General features: G+C 42.8%; 1 protein-coding gene across 1 annotated transcript in view; it reads right to left on the bottom strand.

The window, feature by feature from the left end:
• The window catches only part of LOC125464687 (uncharacterized), an 84,976-nt gene continuing 67,858 nt past the window's right edge, over positions 1-17,118 (bottom strand). The window contains exons 29-35 of the mRNA XM_059655331.1: positions 16,598-16,706; positions 10,536-10,611; positions 10,372-10,441; positions 9,807-9,939; positions 8,981-9,075; positions 7,442-7,523; positions 1-5,346 (exon numbers count right to left, since the gene is read on the bottom strand). Coding sequence (XP_059511314.1) covers positions 5,117-5,346; positions 7,442-7,523; positions 8,981-9,075; positions 9,807-9,939; positions 10,372-10,441; positions 10,536-10,611; positions 16,598-16,706 — 795 coding nt within the window. The 3' untranslated portion in view covers positions 1-5,116. The remainder of the gene's footprint in view (positions 5,347-7,441; positions 7,524-8,980; positions 9,076-9,806; positions 9,940-10,371; positions 10,442-10,535; positions 10,612-16,597; positions 16,707-17,118) is intronic.

Here is a 17,118-nt window from a genome sequence, read left to right as displayed (position 1 = left end):
TCTAGTTAATCATTAACTTTATCATTCATTGCAAAACTGAATGACAGAAAATACCTTATAGTCATGTCAATAATAATTGAATTTCTGCACATTGAAACTGTGTCAGGAGGTCACAAGACATAACAGCATAAGACCGCAAAACATAGGAGGGGCAGCATAGTGGCTCAGTGGTTAGCACTGCAGCCTCACAGTGCCAGAGACCCAGGTTCAATTCCAGCCTCAGGCAACTGTCTGAAATTTGCACATTCTCCCCGTGTCTGCGTGGGTTTCCTCCAGGTGCTCTGTTTTCCTCCCACAGTCCAAAGATTTGCAGGCTAAGGTGGATTGGCCATGCTAAATTGCCCGTAGTGTTCAGGGGTGTGTGGGTTATAGGGGGATGGGTCTGGGTGGGATGCTTCAAGGGGCGGTGTGGACAAGGGAATCTAATCTAGTCTAAAAAATTAGGCCAGTCAGCATCTTGACTCATTGAGTCACCATTCAGTGGCTAATCTGATCATCCTTATCTCCACTTTTCTGCCTTTCCCCCATAACCCTTGATTCCCTTACCTGATTAAAAATCTATTGCAGCCTTGAATAGACTTAATGACTCAGGCTCAACAGCCCTCAGCAATAGAGAATTCCATAATTCCTCTCCCCTCTGAGAGAAGAAATTCCTCCTCACCTCTGCCCTAAGTAGATGCCCCGTTACTCTGAGATTGTGCCCTTCAGTCCTAGACTCTACCACAAGAGGAAACAACCTTTCCACATGTACCCTGCCAAGTCCCCTAAGAAACTTGTGTGTTTCAATAAGGTCTCCTTTCATTCATCTAAACTCCAATGAATACAGGCCCAACCTACTCAACTGTTCGAGATGATGTGTGTAGAACTAGATGATGATGTGTGTAGGTTTCAAGCTATTTTAATGAAAAATGCTATGGATTTACGGCTGGAGATAAATCTGGCAAATAAAACATACAGTAAATCAGTGGATACATAACGTCATCTTATCTATTCAGTGTCAAATAGCTCTCCACCTTCAATCTTAAATAGAGCCGTAGAGGTTTACAGCACAGAAAAAAGACCCCTTGATTCAATGAATCTGTGCCATGAATAACCACCGAACTATTTTAATATGATTATCTGGGTAAATGGTATGTGCCTTTCCTTAACTGTCATATTTAAAGTTCAACTATGTTCCTGATTAACCCAGTAAACAAAAGAATCATAATTGAAAAGGAATAGACGATAGTGCAGGAGCTCCATTTTGAGGTAGACAAGACAGTATGTATCATTCACAGGACTTACTGTTTAGTCCTTCTTTTGCTGTGTCATTTGCTGTACTGTTCTCCTCTGAGGTTGACATCATTTAGTTGCCTTCTCTCAAACACTGAAATCATCCCTATGGTGCAGGAGCAGGCCATTCAGCCCATCAAGTCCAAACTGACCCTCTGAAGACCATCCCACCTAAACCCACTGCCCTCTAACCTTAATCTCTACAATCCTGCATCTCCCATGGCTAATAGTCAATAACTATGAACCTGCACATCATTGGGTGATTTATCACAGCCAATCCACCAAACCTGCACATCTTTGGACTGTGGGTGGAAACACACCCAGACGCAGGGAGAACGTGCAAACTCCACACAGACAGTCACCCGAGGGTGGAATCAAACCCAGGTCCCCGGTGCTGTGAGGTAGCAGTGCTAACCGCTGAGCCACCTTGCCACCCATTTGACCATGCAATATCCAGATTTCCCCAGGCTTTTCAAATGAATTCATATTTCTCAATATTCAGCCTTGTGGCTCTTCCAGGTTTGGTTCGTGGTTCTCTACAGGCCAGCACTGATGCGTTCAGTAGGCTCCTAGTTCTAATATCTGAGCACACAATTTAGTTGACACCGTAGCACAGCACTGAAGAAATGCCGCAGAGATTGCTTATACCTAAACATTCAACTAAAACACCACAATTTTTTTCATAGCATCGCTGCAGTGTGGAAACAGGCCCTTTGGCCCAACAAGTCCTGCCCTAGGGGCATCCCACCCAGACCCATTCCCCCACCTAATCTACACATCCCTGGACACAATGGGCAATTTAGCATGGCCAATTACCAATCCTGCACATCTTTGGACTGTAGGAGGAAACCGGAGCATCCAGAGCAAACCCACACAGACACAGGGAGAACATGCACACTCCACACAGAGAGTCACCCGAGGATGGAATCAAACCCGGGTCCCTGGTGCTGTGAGGCAGCAGTGCTGACCACTGAGCCACCGTGCCGAATGTAAAGCTTCCTCCACACTAATTCAATAAGGATCTGGTGAGATCTCCCTGGCATCTTGGCTGATATTTATCCTTCAAACATTGTTTGTGGGAGTCGTGTGCAAACTGGCTCTCATGCTTCCTACAATATAATGATGACTACCGCTCACGGTAGCCTTTAGAGCTTTTAGGGGCTTCCATAGGATGTAAAAGGTGGTGTATTGAATAAAAATCTTACTTTCACTTCTGCCTCACCACCAGCCCTTTAAGATTTCTTTGTGTTTGATGAACCAAATGCCTGTCTGACTGGTGCCAGATCAGAACCCTGGGAAGTTTTAGCATGGCAACTTCTGACATACATTTCACTCTTCAGTTCAGCATTCTATCCAATTTGTTGCCTGCTGCTCTTCACTAACTGAATATATTCATCAGCAATATTCCTGCTCTCCAAACTTTACTTTTCAGCGATGAGAAGGAAGAGTTGCATTTGTATAGCAGTATAATTCCACACAGTCATGGTGAAGAGGGTCAAGACATGACCTGACCTCTGAAGGTTATGCACTTTGGCAGGAAGAATAGAGGAGCTCAATATTATTTAAATGGTCAAAGGCTGCAGAAAGCCCACAGAACAGGGAGATTTTTGAATCCTCATCAATGAATCATCAAAGCTAGTCCAGAGAATGTTCACTAAGCTAATATCAGGTATGAAGGGTGTTTTTTTTAAATTTATTAACTCATGGGATGTGAGCATCTCTGGCTGAGCCAGCGTTTATTGCCCATCCCTAATTGCCCAGAGGGCAGTTAAGAGTCAATTACATTGCTGTGGGTCTGGAGTCACATGTAGGCCAGACCAGGTGAGGATGGCAGTTTCCTTCCCTAAAGGGCATTAGTGAGCCAGATGGGTTTTCCCAACAATTGACAATGGGTTCACGGCCATCATTCAACTCTTAATTCCAGATTCTTTGTTGAATTCAAATTTTACTATTTGCCATGGTGAGATTTGAAACCAGGTCCTCAGAACATTTCTGAAGAAGAGCCCAGAACCGAAACGCCAGCCTTCCTGCTCCTCTGATGCTGCTTGGCCTGCTGTGTTCATCCAGCTCTACACTTTGTTACCTCCGAACATTAGCTCAGTTACTGGCTTAATAGTGTAGCAATAATAAGAGCCCATTGCCTCCCTCCCTTTCTGTGATGAGAGGTGGAGTAGGTCAGGCCTGTATTCTTGGAGTTTATATTCTTGAAGAATGAACGAAGGCTTTATTGAAAGACAAGATTGTAAGGGGGCTTGACAAGTTAGATGGGTGAAGAGTCTTTCCCGTTGTGGGAGAGTCTAGGACGCAGAGGGCACAATCTCAGAGTAAGACAGAGATGAAGTAGAATTTCTTTTCTCAGGAGATATGAATGTTTGGAATTCTTTACCAGTGAGGGCTGTTGAAGCTGGGTCATTAAGTATACTCAAACTGAGTTTAAATCGGAAAGGGAATCAAAGGTTATGGGGGAAAAAGGCAACAAAGTGGAACTGAGGATTATCAGATCAGCCATGATCTCACTGAATGGCGGAGCATACTCGATGGGCTGAATGGTCTACATCTGCTCCCACCTCTTATGGTCTTACGAGAGCCTACAATGGTTGCTCCAAATGAAAATGTCACTGTTACGTCTGCAAAAGGTAAATTGATGAGGATGAATTCAACCATGTTGTTAACTTGTGTTAGTTCTGTCATCACATAAAACAGGCCCGTTCTGCCAGCTGTGTAATTCAGGGCATAGCCAACCTGATCAGTAGCTGTGCTACCAAGCCACTTTTAGTAATGTATGTAGGAGCCTTCTCGCCAAAATAGATTATGCATCCTTTCTACCCTCCTTGTTTTTTACCATTGCTATTTCCTATTCAGTAATTTTGATCCATCGTCCGAGGTTAGACAATAGGTGATAATCAGCAGACTGTTTCCTTGTTTGCTTTTGACAATAAACCTCATGGAGTCTGGTTCAGTGCTCAAGGCCACCTCTGAACTAACTCTTTAGAGGCCGACATCCCATCACCAAGTCACACTTTATTTACACGGGCACAGTACTTGACACTGGCTCAGCTTCCTGAGAGGCAGCTCTCAGAGTGTGCAGAACCTCTGACACTCCTGTTTATATCTGTCAGCCAGGGCTCCCTGATTGGACCAGATTAACAGCCCCAATCTGGGAACTCCTATTCTATGATTTTCACCCGGTACACCTTGTGACAATCACTCCACCTACCTTACAACTGACTGTGTATAACTGGACCAAACCTGGAGGTTCCATCCAAAATGGTAGATGTATCGAAGGTTAGTGATGAAGGAGTCTGAGCTAAGTGGTACAACTAAATCAGGCCGTTACTGTCTAGTCTCAGGCATCCACACTAAACAATGGTGGCAGCTAATCATTGAGCATGGTTGACTGGTTCAACTATTGCTTTGGAAGTGCTTTTTAGACTTTAAACCCGAACACTGCCCAGTAACAATTTCAAATGTTTTTGAAAAGCTTGGAATTAGTTCATAACTGGTTGTTGTTAATAATTCTTTTTTAATTGTTTATCCGATATTTTATCTGGTGCTTGGGTTTCATCAATAAGAACTTTGGCCCCTGTCGCCCCTTGGTCACACTGTCACTATTCATACTGCAGTGAGTAACTGTGAAGAAAAGGAATCAGCGTTAATGTTTCGGATCCGGTGACCCTTCCTCAGAACTTGACCCGAAAGCATTAACTCTGAGTTTTTCTTCACAGATGCTGCCAGACCTGCGAGATTTTCCAGGAACTTCTGTTTTTGTTCCTGATTTACAGCATCTGCAGCTCTTTCAGTTTTTATTTAGTGAGTAACTGTGCTCTGTCTTTTCCTTGCAAGCCTATAAGACTTTTGCGAGAAAGAAGTGAAAGGTCAGTCCAATGGCCAGGATCAGGGGTCCTGAGAGGAAGGTAAGGCCACGGCGAATGATCAGTTGTTTCATGGGCAGGATTTCTCCGACTGTGGTAACTCCAGTGTCCGCAGTGGAAGATGTATCCATCACCTGGTCCTCCTCTGTCTGTAGCTCTGATTGATAAACACTGGGAATTGCATTCGCTGCACAGTCTCCTTCTGTAAAGGAAAGTCACATTGAAAAGTTTTGAGTACATGGTGGCACCAGTGGATCTGATTGTTTTGAGGTGGGCTCATGATCAGCCAATGATCTCCTATGAGTCCCAGCCACCCACGTGATCTACGTATAGGAGACCAATCCCACCTGAAATACGGTGGCCAAAATAACTGGTAGACTCAGGTTTGGATTGATTCAACACAGATGATCCATATTAATTGTCTATAAAAGGTTTGTTGTACAGTCCTCCTGGGTTTAAGGAGCTGTCACAACTCAACATCAAATAGTAGACCAAATTGCACAAATATATTTATGCACTGCCCCTACACATTTAAGGGACTGTGTATATTAATTAGATTCATTTTGTTTCTAAGGAGCAAATACATTTCCACCTTTTTATAATCCGTTCCCCCTTCCATTTAATCTCAAGAGTTCATGGAATCCCAACAGTACAGAAAAAGGCCATTCAGCCCATTGAGTCTGCACTGACCCTCCAAATAGCATTCCACATATCCCTGGACACTAGAGGACAATTTATCATAGTCAACCCACCTAACCAGCACACCTTTAGGCTGTGGGAGGAATCTGATACAGACAAGGGGGAGAACGTCCAGACTCCACACAGACTGTCACCTAAGGCTGGGATTGAACTAAGGTCCCTAGCACTGTGAGCCACTGTGCCACCACTGATTTGGACAAATGCTGGGTGTTGTTAGAGCCATTGTCATGAAATCACTCAGTCAACAAGCTGACCAGAAATTGGCAAAAGTTTAGCAACAAATCATTAACCATCAAACATCACAGGTCAGTCTCAGCAAATAGCTGATAGTAAATTAGATCACCGAGCATTATAATCAATACAATGACTGAATTATTTTTAATCATTCAGAGGATGCAAGCATCGCTGGCGAGACCAGCATTTAATGTCTACCCTTAATTCCTTAGAGATGTGTGCAAGAGTGAATCACGTTGTGGTGAGTCTGGAGTAACATGTAGGCCAGACCAGAGAAGGACTACAGGGTACAAAGTGTAGAGGTGGATGAACACAGGATTGCAGTTCTCTTCCCCTGAAGGACATTAGTAAACCAGGTGGATTTTTCAATAATGGCTTAATGGCTGTCATTAGATTCTTAATGCCAGACATTTACTGAATTCAAATTCCACCATCTACCATGGCTGGATTCTGGTCACCAGAACATTAGCTGGGTCGTGGGATTAATAGTTGAGTGATGCTGTTTTGAGGCCAATACCTCCCTCAAGAGTAAGTAGGAATTTAAACAGTTTTTAAACAGGTGGAAAAGTATTTGCTCCTTGGAATCAAATGAATCAATTGCACCAAGTTAAAATCTAATTAAGTAAATTAACATGCAGTAGTTCCTTCAATGGCCTGTCAGTTTCTTGTATACCGATTGTACATTTAGTTTCCTGGGTACTACATAACTTTAGTCATTTGGTTTTAGAGTTATTTTTCTCCTCACTGATTTCCAATAGGGGTAGGTTTCAGAACAAGGTGCTGAATTACAGCATCTTTGGCAGTGGGAATTTCTTCAATGCTACTCAGCTTGATAGATGAGTTAGAATTGTCCCCCAGGGATGCCACTTCAGTTATGAGGATGTTCTTGGACTGAAGAAAGCTGAAAGGAGATTGGAAAGAGGCTTTGGTGAGAGATGAGAGATCTGGATAGAACAGGCGGGGAGAAATTGTTCCTGCATGTGAAAGGACTGAGAATGAGACAGCACTGATTTAAAGTGATTTGCAAATGTAGCAAATGAGATAAAAGACAATTGCACACAAACAAGCAATGCACTGCCTGGAAGTGTGGTGGCAGCAATTTCAAATGAAGCACTGAAGAGAGCTCTGGCTGATTATTTGAACAGAAACAATGCACAAGGGAACAGGGAAATGGCACTATATTATAATGCTCATTGGGGAGCTAGCACAGACACAATGGGCTGAATGACTTCCTGCATGCATCAATTCTGTGATAAATTGCTGCTTTGAGTAACTTAATGAATATATACTATGAAAGTTTACCATGTACTCATTTTAGTTAATTAGCAAGGTGATTTAAAGTCAGCACAACATTCCTTTTTTACCTGTTGAGATATCCCGCATTTGACCACCAGAGACACTGTTTGCAGTGACCACGTCTTTCATCACACCTGCATTAAGCAGAGCCTTTTAACAAAGCACACAGTTATCATGATGAGTGAAGGATGGCTATATCTGCTAATTACTGGGAATTAACTGATCACTAATTGTGCACTTAATCTACTCTGGAGACCTGACATTTCTAGGGTTGAATCAGGAGCAAGCCCCAAGACCTGTTGGCCTGGACTTTAGTGCTCAGCAACAAAGCAAGGATACTTAGCACTAACCTCAAAGAGCTCTGCCTAAGGAAATCTATCAACTGAGGAATCTGGTAAGCACCGCAGCAGGAAGTTCTCTAAGGCTATGTTTTGGCGTGTAGCAGAATTGATGTCAGCAAGTCAAATTGACACTCAGTGAATCAGAAACTTAAAACACATCAAATCTTCAAATTCAGAGAGGGAAATATATGTTCAAATATTTTATGATAAGATAAAGACAAACTGACTTTCAGAAGAAGAAAACAACTTTTAAAATGTGAAATTTGCTTAATATTTTGGAGACTTTTGACTCTCCATGAAGATTTAAGTTCACTTTTCAAGATTAGTAACAATTATTAGCAGCAAACCTGAATCTTTTATCAGAGATAATGGGAACAGCCGATGCTGGAGAATCCGAGGTAACAAAGTGTGGAGCAGGATGAACACAGCAGGCCAAGCAGCATCTTAGGGGAACACTCTAGATGCTGCTTGACCTGCTGTGTTCATCCAGCTCCACACTTTGTTATCTTGGAAAAGAGACAAGGTCTTTTCTCCAGATTGAGGGAGCCCAAAGCGACATGGCATAGGTTTAAGGCGAGAGGGGAAATATTTAAGAGAGACCTTAGGGACAACTTTTTCACAGAGGGTGGTGTGTGCATGGAATGAGCTGCCAGAGGAAATGGTGGCGGCTGGTACAATTACCACATTTAAAAGGCATCTGGATGTATACATGAATTGACAAGGTTTAGAGGGATATGGGCCAAATGCTGAAAAGTGGGACTATGTTAATTTAGGTTATGTGGTCAGTACAGACGAGTTGAACCAAAGGGTCTGTTTCTATGCTGTATACATCTATGATTCTTATGACTCCTTTTCATTTGCAAGGATAGTAGCCCCCTGTTGGCCAGATGAAGAATGACAGCTGGAGTTGTATGGAAGATGAGATAATAGAACTGTAGATGCTGGAGAATCTGAGATAACAAGGTGTAGAGCTGGATGAACGCAGCAGGCCAAGTAGCATCAGAGGAGCAGGAAGGTTGATGTTTAGGGCCTAGAACCTTCTTCAGAAATGGGGGAGTGTCTAGGCCCAAAACATCAGTCTTCCTGCTCCTCTGATGCTGCTTGGCCTGCTGTGTTCATCTGGCTCTACACCTTGTTATCTCTTGTATGGAAGATGCATTTGTTTTGCCAACTGACTGCAGAACACAATGCGAAGAGACAAAGGGGTGGGAGGAAAAGCATCCTACAGAAACCAATTGATGCAGTAAATAATCTCTGTCGTCTTACCCCATCAGATGCCTTATTCCAGTTGATTCTGTAAATCACTGTCAGAAAGAAAGCTAACTGTATGAACACGCAAATGAGCATTCCACACCAGAGACCTGCAAAATAACAAAGATGCAGTGAGAGTGTAGGGACAACATTGGTTGTCCAGTGTTGCTTTCCCTTTACATTCCTTTATTGGTGAGAATAGAGAGCCTGTGGAATTCATTACCACCAGAAGCAGTTGATGCCAAAACATTGAATGTATTCAATAGGCAGCTAGATATAGCACTTGGGGCCAATGGAATCAAAGGTTGTGGGGAGAAAGCAGGATTAGGCTCTTGAGTTGGACAATCAGCTGTGATTATGAAGAATGGCAGAACAAGCTCGAAGGGCCAAATGGCCTCCCCTGCTCCTATCTTTTATATTTCCATGATTTGACTACCTTTAGCCTCAGCACCATGGGATTTGCCCCATGAAGAGTTCAGCCGGGGATCCCACGCCTAATCATTATCTACCACATTGGAATTTTCCGTGTGTGGACTTTGGCCAGACCCTTGTCAGCCCAGCTTGATGCTCACCTTTGGCCAATATTCCAAGGTCAATGGCCACAGATGGAAATGACCATGGGATTGCAGTATTGTATGTACTGGGATACAGAGAGTATTGATTGACTTTAGTCCCAAAAACCATACAGGGCTGGCTACACCCAAAGGGGAAACACCCACCCAATGTCCATCTCCTTCTAGTCATCCCAAAATGGGCCAATATCCTCAGTACTCTATTGAGAGTGGGTACAATGAGATCATTTCTAGTAAAGATCAATATGATAAACTAACGAAATTCATACCAAGTATACCGAGTTTTACAGCAAACATCAGGGCAATTCCAATGGGAAATCCAATTAGGTAATATCCAACCAGGTTGCCGATCGCTCCCAATTTTTGCTTCCCAGCTCCTCTTAACACTCCACCACACACACCCTACAAAACAGACAAAGACAATGTGGTTATAGAGATCACACAAGGGTTGCACACTTAAGCAAGTGCTATGGTTTCTATAGGAGGGAAGCGCTTCCTTTATGAGAGGTATGACTCCAACCGGTGGCGAGTTTACTCCCCAGTTCTCCTCAGCTTCCCCTTAAATTAAGAAGAAATAATTCCACACAACAGCAGCATGTGCTAGTAAGTTCCACATTGAAACCAACCCTCCCGCTAAAGAGGATTCTCCTGATTTCCCTACTGGAGTTATTGGTGACTGTGTTTTCTATGTGTGGCTCCCAATTTTGGCCCAGCCCATCAGGACAATCCTCCATACATATACCCTGTTTTATATTTTAATAATCTGGAAAAAAAACCCATCATGTCATACCACTCCCCGCTCTAGTTATACTATACAGATCCTGGAACACTCACCGATACAGAATCAAAGAAATGAAACGTAGCAGATAGTGGAAGTACTTCTGCAACCAGCTGAACAATTTCTCTGGAAAATGAAAAGAGGGATGTTAAGAAACTTTCAACCATTTGCTAAACAAGTGTTAATGAATTTTTATGTTTGAATATTTGTTTTTACTGACTTGTCATTGGTGAAGACATAACCCACCACAGTCCTTACCGCTCCAAGTATCACTGCATTCATTAAGCAGATACATACTGTGGGAAAAGAAAATGTCTCATTAGCAAAACGTAGTTGAAGCTCCACGCCATATTTTGGAAGGAATTTGCCAGCCACTATTTTCTCTTCCTTTTTGTCATTTGAAACATCTCCATTTCCTCTCTACTTTTCCTGATGCTGCCTGTCTGTCTGGATTTGATTTGATGGATGCCTCACACTCTCTGATCCTGTCCTTAATTTACTCCAATGGGATTTTTATTTGTTTTATGGTTTTGCAACCTAGTAAGTTGGACAATTGTATCTCAAGGTTCGTGTTCAAAGTTCTTCCTTCAAATTGTTTGACTGTGGTAGGGTTTGTTCCCATTCTCTATGTCTGCCTCGCTCCCTGGAACGGTAACAGTGGCTGATCTCCCCTGCGCACTGCGCGCCCCCCCCCCCCACCCCCCATTAATCCAGGTTGTTGAGTTTCGACTGTAACTAATCCAAGAATGATTGAGGATGAAACAGGTTTGAAAGCAGAAGGAACACAGGCAGTAAAAGGGAGATGTGAGGACAGAATGAAAGGGGATTTCTGAAATAGGATTTGGGGGCAGGAGTGATTTAATAATAAAGAGAAGAATCCTGAAAGGCGAAGGGGCATGGTAATAGGATGTGAAAAAAATCCAGATTGCTCACAGGAGCTCTAAACCAGTTCTAGAACCAAAATCAGAATTCTGGCAAATGGAATGTTACAGCAGTTATAGTCTAAAATTATTGAGAATAATGTCAAGTCCAGGTTTCTACAGGTCACAAGATGAGGAGTGTTGTGACACGGAGATAGGAACTGAGCCAAATCAGCCTTTCTACATCTGTATTCACAACATAGCCAAATTAAACCACTGAAGAGCCCCAATGGTTAGTTTAATTGTTCCTTCCTAGACTTGCCAATATCCAATCCCAGACAGTGTGATAAATTAATTCCAGACACTGGCCTTATATCTCAAATAAAAGACTTAACAACTTATTATTTACACAAAAGCTTTAACAGAGAAAAGTTAAACAACAAGGTAATATGATTAATGTCTATGCTTTGAACCCAAAACATTTGCTTTCAGACTCCAATCGTATAAAAGACAGATGGACAAGCACATGCAGTTCAGGGATAAATAAAAGAAAATCGCTAAAGTGATCAGATTACTTACACGGCTTCCATGTTGCATTGTTTCACAGTCATAGGTTGCTTATCTGAAATTGCCAACCAGGGTCACCTTCTCAGTTTACTCAAGTAAAGATAGTAACACTTCTAAATCAGCTTTCAATTCTCTGGGCTTCCAAATGTTGGTGAGAGAGGTTAAGCCTGCAACTTCCTGTTGTGTTGTCAGCATCTCCTCCAGAAAACACAGTTCATGTACAACTCCCAAGATAACCAAGTGTGGAGCTGGATGAACACGGCAGGCCAAGCAGCATCTCAGGAGCACAAAAGCTGACGTTTCGGGCCTAGACCCTTCATCAGAGCTCTGAAGGGTCTAGGCCCGAAACGTCAGCTTTTGTGCTCCTAAGTTGCTGCTTGGCCTGCTGTGTTCATCCAGCTCCACACTTGGTTATCTTGGATTCTCCAGCATCTGCAGTTCCCATTATCTCATATACAACTCCAACTCTGGATCCACCCAATAGACTGAACATCTTTTTCTGATGCTTCAATTACCATTCAATGTATGCAATCTGCTTGAACATAGATTCTCTTCCAGACTTGCCAGAACTGATTCCCAGTCAACAGCCAACTTTCTCTATCTGTTTAAACACAATGCTGTTTCTGAGCTGCTTTGTCTGTAGACCATTTTGATCAAGAATCAGTCTGCAGTTAACCTCTGGGCCTGGCCTCCTACACAAACAAAAGCTTATTTGGTCTGTCCTTTTCCTTTTAGCGCAAGCAGTTTCACAAAATTCACAAGTTAGCCTCAGTTCACAATTCCCCATTTGACCATTCCAAACAAAAAACTGATAAAAGAATAAAAATGAGAAACAATTTTTAAAAAATCAGTGGGTGTTTCATCAGGTGCTGTTCCTCCAAATTGTACTGAAATTTGTAAAGAGATCAGACAGACCTAACTTGTAAATATTTATGTTGCCATTAAAATTTCTTTTGAAACAGGGCTGTTTTGGCAGCCTAATGGGTTTGTGTTTATTTTAGGACTTTGTGACCTAGTAAGGTGGACAATTGTACTCAAGGTTTGTGGTAGAAATTTCTGGAGGTTTATTTTAAGCTTAAGGAACATACCCATAACTTAGAATTTTTCTTTTCAATTTGTTGCACGCAATTCTGTAAAGTCCTTGCATTGACACATAGACATACAACAATATTCCTGAGAAAGGGAGAATAAGGTAAAACTAGATTACTTTAGAATAAGGAGTTAGTGATAGTCCTAGAACAGAAGTGTTAGGTTAAAACACTGAAGAGTATTTGAAGCTGAGTTTGTTAACTTATTCCTGGAACTAACATTTTATCAGGAGTTCTAATCTAGGAGCTAAATTCATTGCTACCTCAAACCTATTGAGGTGCTAGAGAAAGAGATTCTGTCATGGATACTGAACAAGGATTGTGATGTACTGTATAAGGGATTCACTTTAATTTTCTCTTGTTTTGAAACCAGTAAAGGAGTGATTTGGGTTTAATGGAATCATATTTATACTGTTTAAATTAGTGTTATACATAAACAAATTAGGTTTTTACATTTCATTTTTATTCCTTTTGCATAACAAATTTTACATTTATTGTTGAAACAAAATCTCCAACTTTGAAGTATTATGTTTTAGTCAGATACCACCTGGTTAAAACCAAAGCAAAATAAAATATGATCTATCAAGCTGGATCTCAGTCTGGAATTTAACTTTTCCAGTAATAAACATCAGCTGGAATCATAGCAACATTTTTTTTTTTAAAAATGATAATTGAAGCTTTAAGATCAGCTACCAGCAAGGATCAGCTGCTGTGAAAAAGAAAGGTCCTTGAACTGTAACTTCAACTCCCAGTCTAGAAAACCAGGTAACTGAGTTTAAACTTTCTCAGCTTCAAATAACATCTTCAGGTTTTAGTCAAATGCTTTTGGTCTGGACCTATTTTGTATTCCTTGCTCCAAGGTAACTTATTTTTACTACCTTCTCTCTTTCTCAGAAGGATTCCTTTACAGAGTCATCTTCACCCAAGGGCCTCTGCAGAACAGCCACAAACTGGAATTAAAAGAAAATTGCCGCTTTATTTATAAGCTATGGGTGTTCCTTCTAAGCTTAAAAGAAGTAAGACTGGAAGTTTCTAACAGAAACTGAGATGCACCATTGTTTAGAGATAATGGGAACTGCAGATGCTGGAGAATTCCAAGATAATAAAATGTGAGGCTGGATGAACACAGCAGGCCAAGCAGCATCTCAGGAGCACAAAAGCTGACGTTTCGGGCCTAGACCCTTCATCAGAGAGGGGGATGGGGAGAGGGAACTGGAATAAATAGGGAGAGGGGGGAGGCGGACCGAAGATGGAGAGTAAAGAAGATAGGTGGAGAGAGTATAGGTAGGGAGGGGATAGGTCAGTCCAGGGAAGACGGACAGGTCAAGGAGGTGGAATGAGGTTAGTAGGTAGCGGGGGGTGCGGCTTAGGGTGGGAGGAAGGGATGTGTGAGAGGAAGAACCGGTTAGGGAGGCAGAGACAGGTTGGACTGGTTTTGGGATGCAGTGGGTGGGGGGGAAGAGCTGGGCTGGTTGTGTGGTGCAGTGGGGGGGAGGGGACGAACTGGGCTGGTTTAGGGATGCAGTGGGGGAAGGGGAGATTTTGAAACTGGTGAAGTCCACATTGATACCAATCTCACAATGGACACAAGGCACATTAGTTCTGAAAACTACCTCTCTACCAAGTAGCTTTAGAAGGGATCACCATGACTACAGGAGCACTGACAAGTTATTCATTGCACAGAGAAACCAATATGCCACTAACACAAAATTCAACATGCAAGTTTCAAAATAATTGAGGTTATAATGCCATTTTAAGGATCCATCGCAGCATATAGAGGGCATGACCCATCTTCACTCACAGTTTGGTATGAATTAACTGATCGGGGCTGGGGATTGGCTGGGAGTGGGGGTTGTGTGGGGTAGCAGAAATGGCCTCAGTGTCCCAAAATGGGGCAGAATAGAAAGGGGACAGGTTTCATTTATCCTGAACTTTACACTGAGGTCTTAGTCCAGCCATTTTTTTTCTGTGCTCCATGCCACAGTCAGCAGGGGAGGTCTCTGCTAATGGTTTTTGCTGTTTGCAATTCCATTACCAACTCTCTGGTAATGAAGCAGCTTAGACAAGGATCTGGATAAAAGCTTGCCTTAGCCTGTTAAATGACAGGTAAGGTTTACATAGCAGAAGTGCCGGGTTAATCACCATCCTAAGAATAGGACTTTGCGTCAGCTCCCTGTGACCTTCCTTAGCAAGACCAGTGCTGAATGTACCATCACTCCAAATTCCTGGAAGTTCATCATTACCCAATTATGGAAACAATGTTAACACCATCATTCTAAGAACACAAGAGAGAAGTCTGGTTATTAAAGGTTATTCAAGGCCTCAGATGAAGGATGTCCCCTGCTATAGCTGTAACAGCACTCAACACTTTCTAATACATTATTGTTCCCCTGGCATTAGACTCAGTGCCCATGCCCTTCACTGTTTCCGCATTGTGCCTGCTATAATGCAAAACTTGCGGGATGCAGCAACCGCTAATGTTACATCAGCTGTTTCTCCTGCTGCCCCAGGGAGGGAGAGGAGAGACAATGTAGCAGGGGCACCATCACCAGCAAATGGCCAACCAACTCCCACCCCATCCTGCCTGGAAATGCAATCATTACTCCGTCATGGTCACTGGGTCAGAATTCCTGGGAATCCTGTCAAACATCATTGTGCAAGGATGCCAGCATTGTGGCACCCCCAACGCATTCCCAGGGAATCTAAGAGGATGTGATGTTACAGTCTTAAAACTAGTAGATTGTTTTCAAACCCCAGCAGAAATGTCTTGTGTGTAGACATAAGGCTGGGACAGAATTGGGCTCAGCTATGATAAATCTTGTAGTCAAATAGCCCACACCAGTTTCTGTCTTGGCTCTTCAAGAAAGAAGGAACAATTTGGAAGGTAATGGAGGATGCTGATGCATACGCGTCTATTTTCCAGAAAGCAGCTAAACCCTTCAGGTGGAAATAAAAGGTGAGGCCATTGAATCAATGGTGAGGGTTACATTGATTACTGATAATTCAATGAGTTCCGTAGTAATACCGCACAGGTCTCATGATGGTACGAGATATTTAAGACAGTTTGATGATGTGTCACATTCTAGTGATTTAGGTCTCCAACACACTCTCTGTACCCCCAGTCAGTTGGACAGATGGACAGCCAGTTAGCCATACAGTCACAGCCATATAGTCACAATCACAATCACACTCAGACAGTCACAGTCACGATTTGACTGTCACGACAGTCAGTCAGTCACAGTCACAGTCAGACTGTCGCAGTCACAATCAGATAGTCACAGACAGCCACAGTCACAATCATGCAGTCAGTCACAGTCAGACAGCCACAGTGAGATAGTAACAGTCAGAAAGTCACAGTCAGGCATTCACAATCAGACAGTCATAGTACAACAGTCGCAGTCAGACGGTCACAGTCACGATTTGACTGTCACGACAGTCAGTCAGAGTCAGTCACAGTCACAATCAGACAGTCACAGTCGCAGTCACAGTCAGACTGTCACAGTCACAATCATACAGCCACAATCACACAGCCACAATCACAGTCAGTCAGACAGCCACAGTGAGATAGTCACAGTCAGGCATTCACAATCAGACAGTCACAGACCGACAGTCGCAGTCAGACTGTTGCAGTCGCAGTCAGACAGTCACGTTCAGTCAGACAGTCACAGTCAGACAGTCAATTAATCTATAAAAACTCGAATATTTGCGTATATGTTCCATGGGCTGACATATAGACCCTCATATCAGTTTAAACTGTTGAGACTCACCATCGCAGTATATAGCAACTTTAGCATAGTTTACAGCCTGCTGTGGATTACCGGCTCCAAGTGCATTCCCTACATGAACAGTTGCAGACACACTGTATCCTACAGCGACCTGCAGGAACAAGAGCAGCAACCGTTACCTGTGCACTGTTCTCTTCCCTCTCATTTAGTCCGGAAGAAACTGCTGTGCCAATGTATCAGCTTCAGTGACACGTAGTTTACACCGGCTCAAGGATCAGACGGTGGACATTCATCGGTTACCAATGGTCCGTGGACGAAACTTTGGGAATTACCACTTTAAGACATTATTTTAAAGCATCCATTTTGACAAAGCTCTTGGCCATTTGTCCTAATATCTCCTTAACAAACGTTGATGGATACTGCTCGCAAGAGGTACCTTGGGTAATATGCTTTATAGAAACATTCTAATTGTTGAAGAGTGAAGTGAGGTACTTGGAAGTTCTTTCACTACAGTGTCTCGATGGCAGATTGAAAACATCCTCCACGTGCCATGAACGATCCAG

Source organism: Stegostoma tigrinum, chromosome 27, assembly GCF_030684315.1.
Source record: "Stegostoma tigrinum isolate sSteTig4 chromosome 27, sSteTig4.hap1, whole genome shotgun sequence".
Classification (NCBI taxonomy): domain Eukaryota; kingdom Metazoa; phylum Chordata; class Chondrichthyes; order Orectolobiformes; family Stegostomatidae; genus Stegostoma; species Stegostoma tigrinum.
The sequence above is the reverse complement of the archived record's forward strand: the minus strand, read 5'-3'. Positions and strand labels throughout refer to the sequence as shown.